This window comes from Nestor notabilis, unplaced genomic scaffold (assembly GCF_000696875.1).
Source record: "Nestor notabilis isolate BGI_N333 unplaced genomic scaffold, ASM69687v1 scaffold14224, whole genome shotgun sequence".
NCBI lineage: Eukaryota > Metazoa > Chordata > Aves > Psittaciformes > Psittacidae > Nestor > Nestor notabilis.
The window spans coordinates 88,357-108,526 of NW_009926995.1; the positions used below are offsets into that span (position 1 = coordinate 88,357).

The 20,170-nt window shown below is 39.8% G+C and overlaps 1 protein-coding gene across 3 annotated transcripts in view; it reads right to left on the bottom strand.

Moving 5' to 3' along the window:
- ALDH1A2 (aldehyde dehydrogenase 1 family, member A2) overlaps positions 1-20,170 on the bottom strand; it is a 54,865-nt gene that overhangs the window by 13,608 nt on the left and 21,087 nt on the right. The window contains exons 2-7 of one of the 3 annotated variants that reach the window (XM_010013850.1): positions 16,898-17,002; positions 16,572-16,712; positions 14,837-14,966; positions 9,811-9,872; positions 6,971-7,099; positions 6,725-6,838 (exon numbers count right to left, since the gene is read on the bottom strand). In XM_010013850.1, the coding sequence (XP_010012152.1) occupies positions 6,725-6,838; positions 6,971-7,099; positions 9,811-9,872; positions 14,837-14,966; positions 16,572-16,712; positions 16,898-17,002 (681 nt within the window). Of the gene's footprint in view, positions 1-6,724; positions 6,839-6,970; positions 7,100-9,810; positions 9,873-14,836; positions 14,967-16,571; positions 16,713-16,897; positions 17,003-20,170 lie in introns of those variants that run through there. The other 2 variants (XM_010013851.1, XM_010013852.1) reach the window with 2 other exon arrangements.

Sequence of the window (20,170 nt, forward strand, 5' to 3'; positions counted from 1 at the left end):
CAGATAATGGAGCTGTGTGATTATTCCGCAGGAATGTTGGCAGAGAAAGCTTTGACTCCCCATCCTTGTTTTGAATAGGCTTCAAGATTGATATCAGGAGTATCCCTGGATAGCTTGTGAAGTACCATAACCTTGTAAGCTGCATGGAGGGTGAGGCAGATGTAATTTGGCCCATCTCAGAGAAAACAATTTGTTATTCAGAACAACAACAACAAAAAAGATTGAAGAAGCATTTTGTCGTACCTCTGCACAAAAAGGTTATTTGAAGAACAGTCCTGGAAGGGTCTGTTTCTGGACTGTGAAGTGTATGACATTAAGCATTGAGATACATGATACAAAGCATTTGATTGTACTTATTTATGCCTTCTGTGTTTGGAAGTTTAATGTCTCTTTCAAGAGGCTTAACCAGTCACATTTTAAATACTTTGTGCAGAAATACAAAAAAGTCTGTTGCCTTTCATGTTCCCTTAATTTTCTGTTTTCAGACAGAAATCTGTGTTTCTAAGTGGTACAGGTGGGTTTGCCTGTTACAATTAAAGCACTGCAAGTCTTGCAAGCCAAAAGCAAACCTCCAAGGTTTGTGGTACTTCCTCTGCAGCTCTGTCGGGAAGTCTGGCTTCTCCTCTGCTCTGAACCTTCTTTAGCTCACAGATACACATTAAGTCATTAGGGAACACCTGAATGTAGGGGAACAGCAGTCTAGCTGAAGAGCAGGTCATTTATTTGCACGCTGCCACAGACAAGACTGTGAAGGTAAGACTGCACAGAGAGATACGTAGATTAACAGATTCCATGAAGAGTGCAAAGATAGAGAAGACATACACCTTTGCTTACTGCCCACCTTTGCTATACCTTTCTTGGGATACTGAAAGAATATCTGAAGTGGTTTAGGTTACAAGAGATTGATTAAGTTTTGGGGAGACTGTATGATCAGACAGAAATGTTCTGTTTTTTGGAGTTGCAGTTTTCTCTCTCCAGCTATTGAGGCACAGGATGTCAGGGTTTTGGCAAAACTTTCAAACCCACGCTGCTGCTTGCTTAGCCTGCCTCATTCTTTTGAATTCCAGATTGTATGCAAAATCTTTCTGAAGAAACATTTTAGGGCTTCATGGCATGTTCAGGGTGAATTTTGAAAAACTGACATGAAGAAGAGCAGCTTTGACTGTGCAATGCCCTGTGTGAGAAGAAGCCCTGAAAAGAGCATAGTGAATAGTGCAGCACAAGTAAATAGGCAATCCCAAACAGAAATTCCTGGAGAGAATCCTAAGTAATAAAGGGCTCCTTTGTTCCTTTCGTTAAATCCTGGCCCCATGGAAGTCCGTGGCTAAATGCTGTTAACTCTCACAGGGCTGACAAACACCACCCTATTTGTTTCAGTTTTAAGAAGGTGAATCCTTTTGACGTGTATTTTACAGGCAAAGAGGCACAACAGTTGTCCAAGGACAGCTCCCTCAATTCTACCAAAAACACTGAGGAAGGAAAAGGGGAAAGGGAAACAACTACTTTTCATTCAGGAGGCATGAGCTGTCCAAGATACGATCGGAAAGCTTCAGCAGAAGCAGGACTGAATGATAATTTAACTTCCCTAAATCCTCCTCCTATTGAACAGGGCATGTGTGTAGCACTGGAAGCTGACAGGCATCTCACAATAGGTCAAATCACCTTTAGGATTCTTGTTGCTAAAGTAAAAAATGCCAGGATGTAATTCTTCATGATACCCAAAACCAGCAAGAGATTGTGTGATGCAAGAGAGCTGAGAACTCATTGCTCATGCTGTAGGTAGACATTCTGTCTAAATCATGCATTGTGACATTCATCTTGCTTCAGAAATGAGAATCCTGCTGAGTAAGTTAGAATCAGTGATAATACAGCTGTTAGCTACAAACATTTGTTTGGCATGAATCAATCTTGACTCTCCTGTAGTTTGCTTTGAAAGTCTCTCTAGTATCTCGTTGACTAATGATGAGATCATGGTTTGTTAATCTAAGTGCATAAAGAAAACATTCTGACAAGCAAAACGCAGACTCTTTTGCTGGGGTTTATTGCAGTTGTTTATAGACCTTTTGTTTACACAGGCATCCAAACCAATTTGTTGGATATTTATTTGGGTTACTCTACAGAACTGCATGAACACAGACCTGACTCCTATCTTTAATCTGTCCACATTTTAATGGGCCATAGTTTGAACAAAGTGGAAACCAGCCACTTAGGATACATTTCTTGTTGGCCAGGGCTTCAAATATTTTGTGTACTATCTATTATTCTCATCTTAAGAGCATTTAACAACTGGAAGAGAGTTGTAAGCCGCTCTGATTTAGAGGTAACACATTTCATTTTGAACAGAAGTTATTAGAACTCATTAAACTTTTGCAACAAGGAAAAAGATTTTTTAATGTAGCCAGTGCTTTAAACGCACATATTTTTAAATGTGTAATTTCTTGCTCTCCGTAATCATATCTAATCTTAAACCCAGAACACACTGCACTCAACTATTCCATGTGCACCAAGACCTTAAGGGAGCACAGTTCCTGTTGAAATGGAGCATACGTATACAGACAAGGACAGACAGCCCCCAGCAGTCAAAATGGCTGTATTTGCAAAGCCTGTGACTGAATTCACTGATCCAAGTGGGTATAAAGGCAAATGAAGAGTAAAGCAGCTTCTGCTGCCTGCTTTTCTCTGCTATTTGAAGGCCTCTCACCTTTGCTACTTTGAAAAAGTTCTTTTAGCAAATAAGAAAGTCGTATAATGAACCTCCCTGCATTTCTGATATGAAGAATTGTCTCCTTATCAGCACTTGTCTTGGAAACAAATAAGCTCCACTGTTCATTTAAGTGGGGAAGAGCAGAGTCTTGTATAACCTCTCCTGTACTTCTGAGCTCTGCAGCCCAACAGCAGACAATGGCTGAGTAAAAGTATACCCAATGTCTAGGTAAGCCAGACATCCTGAGTCTGGGTCTATCTGCAAGCTCAGAAAATACAAATGAGTGAGTTTTATTTTAATTAGATTGTTGCTAGTTATTTTTCAAAATAAGCTCAAATAGACAGGAATAGATGGAACAGTGAAGAAGAGGCAGAGAGCAGCAGAGTAAAAGGGAAAGGCATGTACAACTGGGATAGTGTGGGAGATAGCTGAGCTTTACAGAACCACTCCCAAGGTCCTGATGAGTGACTTTCACCTTAAACCTTGGTGCTGGAAAGATCATGGAGAAATACAGTAAAATTTAAGGAGGTATTTAAATTGATTATGGGCTTTCAAGGGAAGGTAGGAAAGCGATAGGAGCAAGTGGCTGGAAGAAAGATTGGTTTTGGCAGTTTAAGTTTCATCAGATTGTGGAAAATGAGGAAAAAATGTGTCAGTGAAGCCTGAGAGGAATTATCTTAATAACGGATAGATTAGCCCTGGTTCACTGAAAACAACACAGTAAAAATAAACACTTTTCTTAAAATGCCCATACCAAACAAGCTGCTGAAGATGATAAAGCAAAGCAAGCAGAGAAGCCAAAAAAGTTGCTGGAGTCTGAGGCGGCACAATATTTTTAGGCTTGCTTTCCTACTCAGTATGATTTTCTTTCTTGCAGTGTGACAGTTGTCAAAGTGAAATGCATAGCCTGCTGGGTGTCTGCAGAACCCTTCACAGCGAGCTGTAGAGGGAAGAGTTTGGAGAGCCATGCACTAGGGGACTGGGAGAGGAGGTGATTCATGGGAGGGTGTTTCATAAGAAGCAGGCAGGCTAAGGGATGAAAGAGTTGGCAGACTGCTCTGTTAATGTGTGTGAGCTAACCCATAAAGGAGGGGTCAAAAGGAAAGAGGGAAGTGGAATCAAACAGTGATGGTACCACAGAAAAAGAGCTCTTCGTCATTTCTCACGTATTATTTGTGGGGGAGTACTTAAAACACTTAAATTACTTAAAACTATTTTGAAAACACTAGAGAATCTAAGAAATAGAAAAGGAATGGAGAGTGCAAACTGGAGCAGCATCATGAGTTAGAAACCAGTATCAGAAATTAGAAGTCATTTATGTGTTGTCATTGCACAGACATGGGCATGAGGCTTCACACTAGTCGGGAGTTTCAAGTTTTGATGTCCAGATGACAAGGCCATTGGTTGCTATTAAATACTATTGTCCACAGGCACACTGGGCTCAGGAAGTCTTTAAGCTGTTGATTACCAGAAGCTGTGAGGCTACAGCAAGGAAAGGATCACTCTACACATGCTCTCTTCTTCTACTAGCATCTGTTACTGGTCATGTTGCGAGATAAGGTGCTAGGCTGGATGGATCTTTGGTGCGGCTGTGTCAGGCTTTATTGAGTTAAGGTCATGAACTTGGCCTTTTGGCTCATATTTCTATGGACTGTGTTCTACAAATTTTGGAAAACATTAGCATGAATTTTTTTTGTAGGAAGTGCAGCCTGTGTTCTGCCTTAAAAAAAACCCTTCTAGTTTTAAAAATAGCCTGGGCTTTGTGATTTTTACAGGCAGATGGGGAGTTTTCATTAGCCATCAGCATATACTTCAAATTGTAAAAATGGTGAAGAAATCGTATTTTTTTCCAGAAGAATCTCATGGTGAAAACTTGAGGTAAACCTGTTTCAGACATCTAACCTTGAAGATCTTTGCTTTTGTACTGATAGGTTTTAGCGTTAACTTGCTCAAGTTGAAAGTATTAACTGCCTTAAGTAACACCTGGCTGAGATGTGGGAATGGAAGCTAATATTGTGGCATTTATGTATGTGATGGCTATCGGAAATGCACATCACTGGACATGCCTCAGACAAGACCAGAGAGACAAAATATTTCCATTATTACTTCATTAAAAACTGAAATCTGTTTTGGAGAAGTCAGAGACTCTATAGTACAGCTCATATCACAGCACTGTGTTTAAAATGTTACAATGTTGACTTGCTGTTACAAAAATTCAGTGTTACAGGAAATCAGAAACAATATGGAATAGTTTACACTAACTCTGCATTAAAACGTTCCATCTGTTCTTGCTTTAGGTTCTTAGAGGATTGCTTTTTCATCTCAGTAATGCTTTTCACTTCCTATTAGTAAGGCTTTTAAAGGTAGGCACTGAGTTAGTATAAAACCCACAGCTTTTGAGTTTAAACGCCTATTAAAACTAAAGCTGTCTGGAACTACGATAAAAATTTATTTTGGCTACAAAAGACAACTTTGAAACCTAACCCATCTGTATTTTTCCTCCTCCAAACACTGCAACATCCTGTATAATAGAATATTTATCTTAAACAGAGACCACATATCTTTATGAAAACAATTGTTTCAACTCAATTTATAGGGGGCAATCAGCTCATATTAAAGTTTTCCATATTCCAGGATGCTAATATAAATTGGTTACAGTAGAAGTAATGACTACAGTAATTCCATAGAATAATCTGAAATCTGATGTTGCCATTGACTTTGAATGGAACCTGTGTACATTATAATCTAAAAATGCCATAAAAAAATCATGTACAGGCACATCCTAGTTGCAGAACAACTGTGCCTGTGCAAATTAGGCATACGACTGCAGCTACATTTTACTGGCAATTTAAGCTTGTGAATGGTGACTTCCAAACTTGATTACAGGATAATTCCACCAGAATAATTTAGTTGAAATAACTGAGCTGGTCTCTGCAATCCCTGGGCCTACCAGGAAGATACCCACACCTATCTAGTAGGGCTGCTTGGTCTGTGAATTTATCAACTCAAATCAAACCCAAACTGACTCACTGTGAAGAGCAGTACCCCTGGGATGCATAAAGCCTCCCACTGCCTCGAGTGGGAGTCAAACATATCAAAGTCAGACTGAATCCTTCGGGTTTAGCTCCCTCCGTACAATAGGTTGTCAAATTTTGAATTGAAAAGGGTCGGGTTTAGCACTCTCTAAATATAACCAGCCCTGAAACTCCCACTGAGATTCCTTTCTGTCTGCCTTCAGACGATGAGATAAGGCCCCTTCTCCTGTGACTTCAGTCTGGAGTACCTCTGTCATCCCTGCCCCAACCCTGATAACAGCCAGCTTCGTGCATATTTGAGAGCAAGACATGATCTGAGTTTTGAGGGATTCGTTACTCCTTCTGTAGCTTATAGCCTTCATTTGAAGACCAAACCTCCTCCGTAACATCTGCATCATAGACTCACAGTAAGACGTTTTGGCATCCAGGAGACAACTGTCTCCCTTCATCTTCTAGACAGCTTGTTTCCATCTTTTTGGGAACAGACACCTTGGACAATCTCCTTTTCTCTCTGCACTCCTTCCTTTTTAGACTTCTTCCTCATCCTCAATATACTTGAATGCAGCATCAAAGCTGAAGTACGTTTGCCCCAATTTGCCCCCTTCCTCTCCCTTTTTCCCAAGTACGCCAAGATACACAAATTACAGATGCTAAAGCAGCGTTTATGTGTGCTGTGATATACAAGGGATGTTCTGCCTACTTGCATGTGATTCACATCCTCATAAGCCCACAGGAAATCCCAGCAATATTTTTCCAGGCATATCTCCTGTGCTGAGGTGCCGAGCACAGCAGGGACTGGAGGAAAGGAGCCATTTCTGCTTTGGAAGTGCTGTGGTACATAAGTTTAGCTGGGAAGGATAGACCACTGTTATTTAGACGTAGCTCTTTTACTCAGCAACAGTGAGAAATGTAGCACAAGGACTTTCTACTACCTCCCTAAGTATTTACTCACATTTTACAGTAATATATCTATAAATCCTCTTACCTCAGTGGATCCAGTAAATGCAATTTTATCAATGCCAACATGAGATGCTATGGCTGCACCAACAATTGGACCAAATCCTGGCAAAATATTGACAACTCCGGGTGGAAAGCCAGCCTGTCAAAATAGGAATGAATGAAGGGAACCATGATTTATGAAAACTGACAGAACACGTTAAACCAGGCGTGTGCTGGTAGCTCCTTCCCCACAAGGAGAGACAGAGACATTATTCCTGTCAATTATTCTTACCTCCTTGATGAGGGCTCCCATATAGAGAGCACTGAGTGGTGTTTGTTCTGCTGGTTTAATAACTACTGTATTGCCACAGCACAGAGCTGGAGCAATCTTCCATGCAAACATCAGCAGGGGGAAGTTCCACTGTAGGAAAAAATAAAAGTTGATAGAGGGAAAAATATTGCAGTGGTATTTTGTTTTCAAGATGTCAAGCTGTTACCTCACTCATTTCTCAGGCTGATCCTCAACATAAATCTTTCCTAGCACAAAGCAAGGACTTTTCTTTTTTAATTACTGCCATTAAAAAGTGACAATAGTGACCTTTTTTATTCTTTCTCTCCTGTTCAATAAAATACAGCCCCCAGACACAGTCTTTGTAAAGGAACTCTAGTATCTGTTAATGGTTTTGGTCACAATTTTTTATTTCGTTTACTGTTTTGCAATTGGCACTTTTGATTCCCCCATCATAAATAGTTCTTGCTTCTGATCCATTTGGAAAGAACTGTTTGTTCATGCTGAAGTGTTTTTGGACGTAAATTTCCTATCCCTGAATACATCCCTAGATATAAAATTTATACTCAGAATGATATAACCCTTAATTGACGGGATTACAGTAAAAACCCCAAATGTTAATGCTCAGTCAAAACATTTCATTTTCTTCAAAATGTCTTACCGAGCAATTTATATGGAAGACTTTAAAAGAACAGCAAAAACCAAGCTGCAAAACTGATCTATCTTTGCTGATATAAATTTTTGTATCATCATTAATTTCAACTTCATGTTACTGCAGCAGCAGATATAGTGAATTATATCCGTCTGATGCACAAACAAGTTAGGATAAGAGTAACAAGCCTTTCTGCATCAAGGTCTGATCCTAACAGGTTAAGCGGATAGCCTCCCTAGTTTTGGTGGAAATGCCAGAGTAATAAAATAACTGCTTTTGCGCAATCACTCTTATAAATGCATATAATAATCTCCTTTGGAAAGAAAATAGAAAGTATCAGTCACAAAGAGTCAGCCACTGGCCAGAACATGTTACTGCCTGATGCATATCAGCTGCCACTCTCACGGACATCTCTCTAGCCCCTGGCTAGCTTGAAAAAATACACAACTGTCTTTCCTTCACCGAACACCCAATTTTTTACTCCCTCAGTTGTTTATAAACTCCGGAGACAAAGTGATGTTTTAATTCCATCTCCAGTATATAAACCTGGGAGGGGAGCTATAGGGCCAACAGTGTGCTAACAGCCTGTGCTTCTAATGGTATTGCAAGAAGAGCTCTGACGGGTTTTATAGGGTGGTATATAGCCCTGTTTATGCTAAAAGCTGCCAAAGAGCATATGTTTTGATGGAAGCTAGGATGTGAAAGGGGATGAGGAGTTTAGTGTGAGGCTTGCTGTTTAAGTTTTATTTTTGTAATAACATATTTGCTAGTGTAATGGCTAAGTGCATGCAGCAGCCCAGGGGCTGTACTCTGTGACTGGTAGCTGCAGGGGCAGTGTGTAGCAGATTAGCAGCAGTGTTGGAATAGATGTGTATGACAGCCATGTTGGAGTTTTGGAGGACAAACTTTTGGTAAGAATGACTGAGTATGGTAGATGGCTGGGTACCCTGAACAAAGAGTTTTGTAAATCTAAACTAAAGAAATCCTGCTTTTGGCATGATCTTGAGCCTGTGGCCAAGTTTCTTCAACAGATCTGTTAGTTAAGCTCAATGAGACAAGCCTAAGAGATGGGAAGCAAATCTGGGGTTAGATCTTGGGGTTGTCATTTTGCAAATGTTAATCCATGTGCTTGGCTGAAGAACAGATAGAGCTGTGGAATCCCTCAGTCGTAAGGACCACTTGTGAGTGCCTAAGTGTTTGCAGGATGGGTGTAGCCACAGACTCTCTGTGTCGTTTGCATGTTTCTCTGAGTGCCAAACACAATAGCCACCCCCTAACAAAGACATGAAGTAACAACAAATATAAATAGGGAAAAAGGGCTTAACATTGTTAAAGTAATCTTTTCTAGCTGCTTCTCCATTAATGGAATTACTGCCTGTTGCTGTTTAGTGGCTTTGTGGTTAACATGAACAAAACAAAAAAACAACATCAACAGAAATTTCAGAGAATGTCCTGATTAGTTCCCCAGTGCTTTGGGAAGGAAAAAAAGCTTCCACACAGTATTTTAATAGCTATATGTGAGCCTCCCACTGAAATTTCTGCCAAAGCTGGTTAACTGGTTCTTCTGAAAAAGTTAGCCTCTCAGTGCAATTCCCATGCAAGAGTACATAAAGAATGTATATTGGGGTGTAGGGGGAGTATTAGATTTGATGAAATGCTGTGTTTCTCTCTCAGAACAAATAAAACAAACATTTCATGTCTTTTATTAGCTACACAATGTTAATTGTAATGATCTGTCTCCTGGAGTTTCCTTTTCTCCTCCACTCTTGTAAAAGAAATAGCAGGAAAGAATGGAATTAAAACGCATCACATTCTCCCAGGAATTGAGGAGCCTGTTAAATCACAGTAAAAACTAAATAAATAAAAAGACTACCACAGCAAAGCATCAATTTTCCATAAGTTGTGTGAACATCCATAACCACTGACAGCATATTAACACTGTGTTTTGCTTTGCTTGTTTTAATCATGAGAATTCTATGACTTGAGAACTTAACTCCTAATAACAGAGCCTAAACCCTATTAGCATGTTCAAATAAGCATTTGCAGGGAGGCTGTTAAAGATATGTCAACAATATGAGCTCAGCTTTTTTCGTAATGGAAAACACACATAGCTGAGGACTGTGTTTTATGTGTCTTTAAAGAGAGCTGCTCCAAATGAAAATAAATACAAAGCGCTAGTAGAGATACTCACAGGGATGATCTGTCCACACACTCCGATGGGTTCGTGTCTTGTAAACGTAAAATAATCTCCATCTGAAACAGATGAGCATGGTTACTCTCAAGTGCAGTTTGACTTGGCAAATAAAATAGAGGGGGAAAAAGCTCTAAGGATCAGCCTTTGATGGCAGGAAAAGAAATAAAGAAGTCATGGAAATGTTTTTTCATGAGCCAGCATGGGAAACCTAGGTTCAGGAGCAACCTAAGTGTTCTTTCGGTAAAACAAGGGAAGGAGGCATCCCATCAGAAAGTAAGTAACCTGCTTTGTTCCTTGGGAAAGAGGACAAGCTGTACCGCACAGAAAAGGGCAGTAGCAACGAATCCACTTACTGGCCTCTGCTGATTTCAGGGTGATAGAAGAGAAGGAAGTGTCACAAAGGCAATTTCCTGAAAGGCACGACTGGAACTCAGCAGTACACAAGTAGAGGTGGGATAATAAAGTAATGTACATCTCACTCATCTCGCATTGCAGACACAGGCAGGTTGAAGTAATTGAATGATACACTACAGTCTGTAGGTGTGGAATGAAAATGGGAAGCCTGTGACTGATGTGTAATTGAGCATAATTTACTGCAGAAGACAACACTAAGGAGAATACAGGGGTCGTCATTCAGCCACACTCTTACAGCTGACTTGTAGATCAAGACCTGTGTCAGAAATGGCCTCAAGCTAAACAGGCGGCTGGTTTAAGGTGACAGGGAAAAGTTGGATGCAGCTAGAAAACAAGACAACAGGAAATAAGAAAAGTATTCACAAACCATTTGGCCAAGGTAGACATGAATAAATAAGTGAAGGAACCAACTGACTGGAAACTTGGAAATTACAGGCTTTTCTCACTGAGCTTTTGACAAATACAAGAATATGGACTAAGAATGAGCCTGACACCAAAGATGCAGGAAAAGCAGACTGCATGTTCACGAACAGCGGGTGTGGATGGTATGAGACTAAAGGGAATTACTCACTCAATGAACTCTCGGATCTGGTAATTAGTTTTAAGATCCTGATGAACAAAAATGGCAAAAACCTCCAGTGGTGGGAGGTATCATCAGTTAAAGTGAGGGCTATGCTAGATCTGCAGTCCTGAACAAAAGCATTGTTGAGCTCAGGGCAGCCTGAATCAGGTCATGAAATAAACAGATCTCCAACTTGAATTTGATTAGAAATAACTTATTTTCAAGTTTGCTTATTTATGTACATCTAGTTTACAGGATTTGCTTTATAAAAACCTGAGCTAGAGTAGCTAATACATCAGCTGGGGGCCAGATACAGAAATATTACTAGAAGGGAAACGATAGTCTGCAACCGAGACGATGGATAGAACAGAGGGAATAAAGAAGGGAGAGAGAAAAGAGATTCACAGCAGGGAAAGAAGGAGGAAAATATTTATCAGTCAGTTTGTTCTGCATTGACAAAATCATTGTACTGTTTTGATCTCTAGATACTTAACAACTTCCCAGCAGAGATGAGAATATTTGTTTCACGAATTGAGACGATCAGTTTGATTTTCTAGGTTATCCTTCACAGATGCTAACAGTGGTTCACAGACCATAGGAAGAATCATCAGATCAGACAGAAGTAAAGTAGAAGTCAAAGTACAGAAAAGTATGTACAGGCAGAACTATCTAAGTGTTCAAGAGGCACATAGAGGAGTCGGCTAAAAATACCAGCTTGTACTCAGTAGTACTGTGAGAGGTGGATACTCAGCCAGAAGGATGGTGACAACATAACAGTAACACAGTTACGTTAGCACTGTCTGACTTTAGATTGTCACTGCATAATCATTACCACATGTCTGCGTGCTTCATAACATAAAGTTATAGATAACCTGAACCTGCTTGCCAAGTCAGACAAACGGTGGTTAATTCTACCAAGTGTAGGCAGAACGTTCTTTCCACAGAGCAATGCTTCCCATGCAGAGTTGCTTGCCCTGCTTTTTTCCACTAGACTCTAGACAGCTGCCCTTTTTGACACCTACTTCCAAAGTTCATCATCCACAGACTTATTGTTAAGATGGGATTTTGGCGGTTGCTTTCTAACAATATCTTTGTGAACATATGTGACTTGAAGTTATTCAGAAGATTCAGATGCCCCTGGGCAGGCCAAAGATGTATCTAAGAGCCACCTTGTCCATAGTGTAAAATAAGCTGTTACCACGGCAAAATAACTCAAGGTTGATGAAGTGAATTCACTTTATCAGCTCAAGGTTGATAAAGTGTTTTTCTGAACAGTTAGCATAGAAAGCACCCCTATGCACAGAAATTAAATAGGAGACTTTCAAAACATTCTGGAGTTTCAAGATTACTTTATACAAGTTATGCTAATGACATCTATTCTAAGATGCTATTGCTGATGAGTGTTGCTCTTATCCTTCTACTAGCTGGCAGACAGAACATTGCCTGAGAGGGATCCGACAGTCTGATCCCACACCCCATCTAAAACTTTGTCCTAAGAATGTTTTTTGGTTTTAATATCCACAGCTGATATAAACAGGCATCTTCAGTCCTCACTGATACTAACAGAGCCAGATCAATTTGCAGCTGCTTAGCACCTGGCCCGAAGATTTTTATTTTTTAATCAGAAAGAAAGCCCCATTTATCCAGGGATCTCACTCTGGGACAGCAATACCTTCCACAGATGTGTTTGCTCAGATTTCCATCAGGAGTCTCTGTCACGGATGTTTTATTTGCATAACAATCATAATACAGCCACATGCCTCATACACCAGAACACAGCAAAAAAGAGGGTGGGGAAGCCGCCGTGGTTCTTTAAGCTGAATCATATCATATCTGATTTAAAGATACATATTTGCTTGCATTCAGTTTATTAGTTTTAACAGTTTCTAGTCTAGCCTCAATCTGTTTTAATTTAAATCATCAAGGCTTTACGCATGGGAGCAAGCAAAGGGCAGTCTGAAGGCTTCAGCAGCTTTGGGACCAAAAGGAATGTGACTGTAAAACACACTGTTCTTCTTCTACTTGTCTATCACTTGCCTGTTTTTATTTTAGAGCAAAAGAAAACCTCAACAAACACAGATGAAAGATTGGAAGGTTTCAGATTTAGTAGCACACTGAACAGAAAGAGAAGATTTAATCAGGTTTTTAGTTTGGTTTTGTTGTCTTGTTTGGTTTCCTTTGATGAGCTGATGGTAAGTGAATATAAAGAGCACCATTGTTTAACACTGGCCTTGCTCTAAAATAGCTTTATGAGAATGACAAATTTATGGTGTGAAACTAGAGGCATACAGAGGAGCGTTAAACCAGGAGGAAGAACTAACTGATACCTTGAAAACCTGTGAACGGACTAGGATTCTACACTACTGATAGCTGTGTTTGTTAGCACTGAAGCTTGCATTTGGGAAGACACGCTGAAAATGTGCCTTCCTCTCCACCCGTGTAGCCCACCTCACTGAAAAAAAATAAGGGGTTTCAGCTGATACACTACTTGAAGACAACAATAAGCAGAGAATATTTATTCTCCTTAACTTGGCAATGCATTTTGGTGCCTGACCTGAATTCTGTGTACCTGCAGGGCTAACGAGTGAGGAGGAGCATTCACTGATCAGGGAGAAAGAGACTAGTGAACAGGAAATTTGCTGCATATATGAATTTATGGGGTGCTCTGCACTTCTGCATGTTTAAATGTGAAGTGCAAGCAGCAAAACCAGGATTTCTGTATCTCAGCCTAAATGACTCTGGAAATCTTCAAGATTTCCACTTGAAGAGTGAGAGTCTACACCTGAAAAATTGTCATTTCTTTGGTGAAAATCTCCTAGTGATGATAAACATCACCAGGACACACCATAGTTTTAGTAACAGGCACCATGATGAGTAATGCTGCCGTAAGAGTTACATGATCTGTTTTCTCCCTGAAAATTTTGGGGCCACATTTTCAATTTACCTACTTTCCTAACTTTGACAGTTTTGTGTTTTGCTGCACAGGGGCAAGCTAGTGGAGTGCAGATACCCTGTTACACGATGAAATTTTATGGAAATAGATGGGCAACAGCAAAATTTGTTTAGTTGCTGGTCTCCCTCAGTAAAGTGTAATAAACATGCATGTGCAGTGAACAGTATGCGCCACAAAGCCAAAAAGAATCCAGAGAATAAATGTTAGTTTTCGTTACCGTTTTCCCTAAGATTTATTTTATGCAGGTAAAAGATAAGTACATTTATCTATCCTAATGACTGCACCTGCATAAAATCATTCTTTGATGTGCCATTTTGCATAATTTCAGCACTTGGTACATCTAGTCCAGACTGCAAATGAGTATGTTCACAACAGAAATGCAGCCTGTATTTGTAAAACAGCTGGGAGGGAGGGGCGGGACAAAGAGACTTGTTAAATAAAAATAATGGTGAGGGTTTTTTCTGATCTCTTTAGCAGAAAAAGAAAAAAAAGAGCAGAATAACTAATTTCCTAGCAGTCATGAAGATTTGTCTCATACATAAAACATAAAAAATGCATCCCACTGAATAACTGGAAGTAGCACATAAGACAAAATATATCTGATAAGTATGCAGAGTTCTCGATAGTAACATTACAAACTCAAACTATAAATGAATTTGTATCCAGTATGAGTCCCAAGTAAAATGATTTGCATAGGCAGTAAGAATACACATATAAACAAGATTTTATACATATATATATATAAGCATACCATTCTTAAACATACAGCTAATGCTATTTTCATGTGTTCCATATCTGTCAGGTTATACTGCATCCATTTTTATAAGTGTAACAATATTTAAATGTAGGTATTGAGCTAGTTTCTTCTCAGATGGATACATGCAAAAGAAACAAAACACTCTCTGGGATGTGCATGTAGGGCAGAACAATATTAGGTCATCTAGTCCAGCCTTTGCTGTCTTCTAAACATCTGATTCAGGAACAAACTACACACCAAGAACAAGGTTCTCTTCCACCTTTCAAGAGCTGTAATCTTTTAAGTCATTTGGCCATGAGAACGTTTAGGTGCATACCTGTGCTTTAATCTCCCTTACCTACAGGAATGGTCATTCCATGGATTTTGTCTGCCCAACCGGCATAATACCTCAGGGTTTTTATGACTCCCTGAAGATCTACATAGAAAGCTTGCAAGAAAGGTTTGCCACTGTTCAGTGATTCCATAGTCTAGAGGACAAGAAAAAGTTGAGATATAAGCATAGTAGTATTTTTAGACTATTGTAGTTAAGTATTCATTATCTTAACAGCTCTTCAACCATAACAAAGATTGTAATGAAGACCAACCAGTTGTATTTTGGGATAGTCTTAACTCAAAAGGTTCAGAACAATGATCCAGTCCCCTTTGTTGCTTCTTTTTGCGAACATGAAAAACCAACCCAAAACCGTTTTCCTTAAAAAAAATTGAATCTGTTTCCTTGTGGAGAACTCTGGAATGACTATGATTTTAAGAACATGTGCGTGCGTGTGTGTTTATGTGTGTGTATCTGTCTTGTGGGTTTGTGTGTGTATCCATACACACATATATGTGCTTGTGTGTATTTTGGACCTAACAGCCACCGTGTTTGGTCCAGATATATAAATGCTAAATTGCTTTAATCAGGAGCCAAGATAAAAATGCCTGTCAAACTTGGTTCTGTTATGTTAATGATAACAGCTGAGAAGGGGCTCCTTGTAACCCTATATTAATGATCTGAATCCATAAAGAGAAGAATGGACATATCCCTCTTTATATAATTGATGTGAATATAAAAATTTCTCTATATGGCTGCCAAGACTCCTGCTGAGGTCTGAGATATCTATACTGTACAGCCAGTTTATTTATTACCATCAAATAAACAAACTCTCCTCTAGGGAAGCTCATAAATTAACAAGCTAATGTCCTTATTTTTAAGTTAATATTCCTATTTTTGAAAGTATCTTATAAGCTATCCTCTTAGGGGTTCCTAAGATCATTTAGCAAAAAAGAATCCAATAAAATATCCTAAGATGTTGAGTAGCTTAACTCATTCTCAATAGCTGTCTAATAGAAATCATTAAGAATGGGTAAAGTACACCCATGTGTAACACACCAACCATCAAATGAGTTTCTATAGAGAAGAATGGAAGCCTAATTCTGCACTGACTTATATCCCCAGGAGCAATTAATGGCATTGCCTGCAGTGCAATTCAGTAAAGAACTTGGCTCTAGAAATAAAAATCAAATGACAGGCAGAGTAAACTTGATTTGCTGTGCACTTCCTTCTCCCTGTGGTGATTTTACAGTATATGCTGGTGGTAAGATGATTTAAGTGTTGACAAAGCTGGAATTAAGATGTTCACCAGCTTAGTTCAAAGCACTTGACATGCGGAAAACAACATTAACAATGCCACCGTTTAGATGGCTTCATACGTGAGTGAAATAGTGCAGTACCCAAAATTCCTGTCACCAGCTGAGTGTCAGTAAGCGCTTCACCTGCCACTTCATTAATGTCTGCAGAGATCACACAACCTTCCATTTTTTATTCTGGAGATGTTACAAGCAGGCATGACAGGCACCCACATGTGTGCACACCCATTCATTTGTCTGATGTCCAATTTAAAGCTCATTTGAGTCAACTGGAGAACTCTTGTTGACTTTTATGAGCTTTGTGTCAGGTTTAAGTAGACAGTCAGCCATCAAGCTGAGTGTAGTTTTCAAATGTAATTAATTCATATTAATACTTTTATGAACTAGTTGCTCTCAGAATGTAAAACTGACAGGTGATTGGACTGTTGATTTTCATGTGCACTTACAGCAAGAACTGCCCTGTCTCTTTCGACCAAGTCTGCTAGCTTATCCAAAAGATGGCCTCTTTCTGATGCATCCATTCTCCTCCAGACTGAACCGAGAGAAAAAGCAAGGCGAGCTGCCCTCACTGCTTTGTCTGTATCAACCTGTCAAGAAGGAAGAAAAAAAGCAAACGCGCTGAGGTAAGAAACATTACCAGGCTCATAAAATTTGCTTAATTACATGATGGGTTTTGGAGCCATGATTAATAAAAGAACTGTCCGGCAGTGCTACTCTGGACCTGTTGCTTTGATCCATTTATACACGCCTGCCCATTCACGGGATGCATTACCTTGTCAGCTTCCTGGATCTCACAGATCTGCTCTCCTGTGGCTGGATTATACACTGGGAATATTCTCCCACTTTCAGAATTTTGCCACTCATTATTGATGAAAATCTAGAAAAGGAAGAAAAGTCATCAGCTCTCCTGCAGGCACAAACATGCAGGAGGTAACAAAGTGTAGATAACAACGAGTGCAAAAAAAATGCAGATTCTAATACAGAAGAGTTGAAACTTATTTATGCCCCTGTGAAAATTACAGTTTTCAAGAGTTCAGGCTAAAGGTCAGCCCCTGATGCCTTTTTGTATTCTGTGGCAGTGTCACTATAGATGCAACATCAAACTCTAATTACCTGGTTGACATTTAAATTTGCTTCAAAAACTGTAACATATAAACTCAAAATAGAAATACCTGTATCAGAGAAAAAGCCTTGAAACTGCTGGAGACAAGGCAAGGATTTGGAGTAATCATTCAATTCAGTAAGTAAACATTTGGTCACTGATATAACCCAGCCAAGGCTGAATAATCTCAAACATCACAGTTCCTCAATACACAACCAGTTGATTATGGCTACAGTGATGGCTTGCAGCACAGAATTAACTTGCTTATCTGCTTGGAACAATGGAAATTGTTGAATTCACTCTCTGTTGACATCATTTTAATTGTCATGGGCAAAGTAAATTTGAATTTTAATGGTGCTGACAAGAGCTGTCTTAAGAGAGGTAATGAGTTTATTTAAAGTAGATTTTTTTACTGGTAGCTGCATATGTGCCAGTTATTTTCTTCTGAATGACTTTCAGGAACAGGATGCAATTATTTATTAGCAAACATGAAAAAGGTCACCCCAGGAAATGGCTGAGTGAAAGGTTTTCCAGGTATTCAGACTTTTTCTGTCCTTGAAATCTTTCTAAGATCTGAAGCGTTCAAAAAGTCCAGGCACCATACAGATTCCTTGGAGTTGAGGTATCAATATTCTTTCATTGTGTTCCATGAAATACAACCTTAAATGTATAAGGGCAGGTTCTGGTCTTATTGAAATCCATGGGAATTTTACCACCGACTTCATTGGAGGCAGGAGTTTACCACTAGATAGAAAGAACGTTCACCAGCCTGTTTTGCATGAGGGATTATGTTGTGTTTATAGAGACAGGGACCTTTATTTGGCTAAAGCAAAGCCAAGCCCCATACCCCATTGTCCTGGGTTCAGGAGAAAAATGACTGCTACAGCTCAGCCCAGGACACCCATTCAGGTCCTGCAAGTGTGGATGAGTTGAAAGCCGAGGGAAACCCTTTGAAAGATTCTGGAGACTCAGTTCCAATCAGAGATAACTCAGGTTACAGAAACGGGCCTATCTTTTTAGATCATGGTTATGGAACAAGAACAAATGATATATTACATCTTGGTCCAGTTTCCCCACAGAACTACCATCAATGCTGGGACAAAAAACTGTCCCACTGATTGGGCAGACTAAACATCACAAACGACTTGTCCAGAGTGGGCCTTTGCCACCTCTTCAATCTTGCACTTCCTGCTGTCTCACTACCATGCAATAACCCTTGTATTGTACTGGTACATGGCTCAGGTCAGCCAGAAGAGCTCAGGGAGATGATGGAAGACAGTTCCTATAGAAGGACTCTGCGTAAGTGGTGCCAGGTTGTCAGTTCTTTTTTTGTTTCTTTTCTTTATAGCAAAGTTTGATGTGGCAAAATCAGGGCAAAATAAAAATTATATGTTTGTCATGTGGAAATGAATTGAATGTAATACCTGCCTTTTCTAGTCAAAAATACGACATGATTATACATCACCTGCTGATTTTTTTGGCTTGGAATAGTACAAGGATAGCTGGACCAGCCTGCCAATAGTTTAAACTTTCTGTAACTTAAGCATTTACAACTTCTCTGATGGCAAAAAAAAGCAGTAGGATAGCAATGCTGGGTATTCAAGGAAAGAGGATCACCAAAGCTTTAACACACCTGTAAGGAAAGAAGGAAACAAGTAGCCAGCTACTCATAAATTGATGAGGAGAAACTGAACTGGGAGAAAAACCCCAACTAATGGAGCAAAATAAGCAGCCAAGAGAAAATACAGTCAGAATGGTCAAGATGAACAGTTGCAACACCAAAGGGTATGAAGCAGCCATAAAAGAAAAGACCATGGTGAGGACACTAAAATGCCTCTGCATTTTAAAGGAAGTAAAGAAATCGCACGCAGTTTGCATGTGAAGGCAAAGACGGGTCTACAGATTTTTCTGTTACCAGACATGAGTTTTCTCAACCTATTCTCCAAGCCAAATAGAAGCCATGTAGCTGTGTTCTTCTCAGCAGGGCTTATTAGCTCAGGCTGAGTGCCACACTAACTGCAGTGACACAGCTTCTGGTTCAGAGCTGACCCATGTCCAGCTGTCAGGACATGGGCAGAAGGAACCTGTGCCTGCCTGGAAAAGAGCCTGGCAATGTAACAGCTGTGCACAGAAACCAGCAATTACACGTGCTTTTGCTTTTATGGATGTTTCCGTTTAATTTCCTCATCTTCCCTGTGCCTCTAGCCTCAGCCACTTTGCTATGTGCCCTTCCATCCATTCAGAGTCTGTCCTTTCTTTACCCCTGCTCCTCCCTTTTTGTTTTGGTTTTCAGAGGTAGCTGCACCCAGGACCTACTGCACCATTACCCACCTATCACTTTCTTTGTACACTGTATTTATCTTGAACCTGTCATGTTCTTGGACTGTAAGGTCCATGGGTGGTGTCTTCCTGCCCAGTGATTACACTGCTTTGCAAACCAAAGTACTGGTTTTTGGAGCTAACCCAGCCAAAGTAAAATAAAGGAAGAATCACCAGTATGATTTCTAGTGACTAATACCGTAAGACAAAATCCTCTAGTGTATCATTGTCACTTTCTAGACTGTAAGTGAAACCAGGAAACTCTGAGATCTGTGACCTGTGTAGAAGGATTTTAGTGTCATGCTTTTGATGAAGTTAACTCCATGCCCAGAGCATGTGTGGGTGTGCTGAGGAGGGAGGGGAAGGGAGAAAAGCTTCAGGAGCAGATGGCCAAAGCAGATATAAGGATGTTTGTTTTAGGTTACAGTATGTACATAAACACATAGGTTCCTTGTGTGATCTGTCTTGAAAGAATAAACCAGGTTGAGTACAAGAACTTGAGACATGGTGGCAACTGCAGTTCAGTACTCTTCCTTTGTAGCAGTGGTCTGATCTTTTTAAAAAAGATTAAAAAATGTTAACTACATCCTGCTGGGATGAACACCTACCATCAGGTTTGCTAGT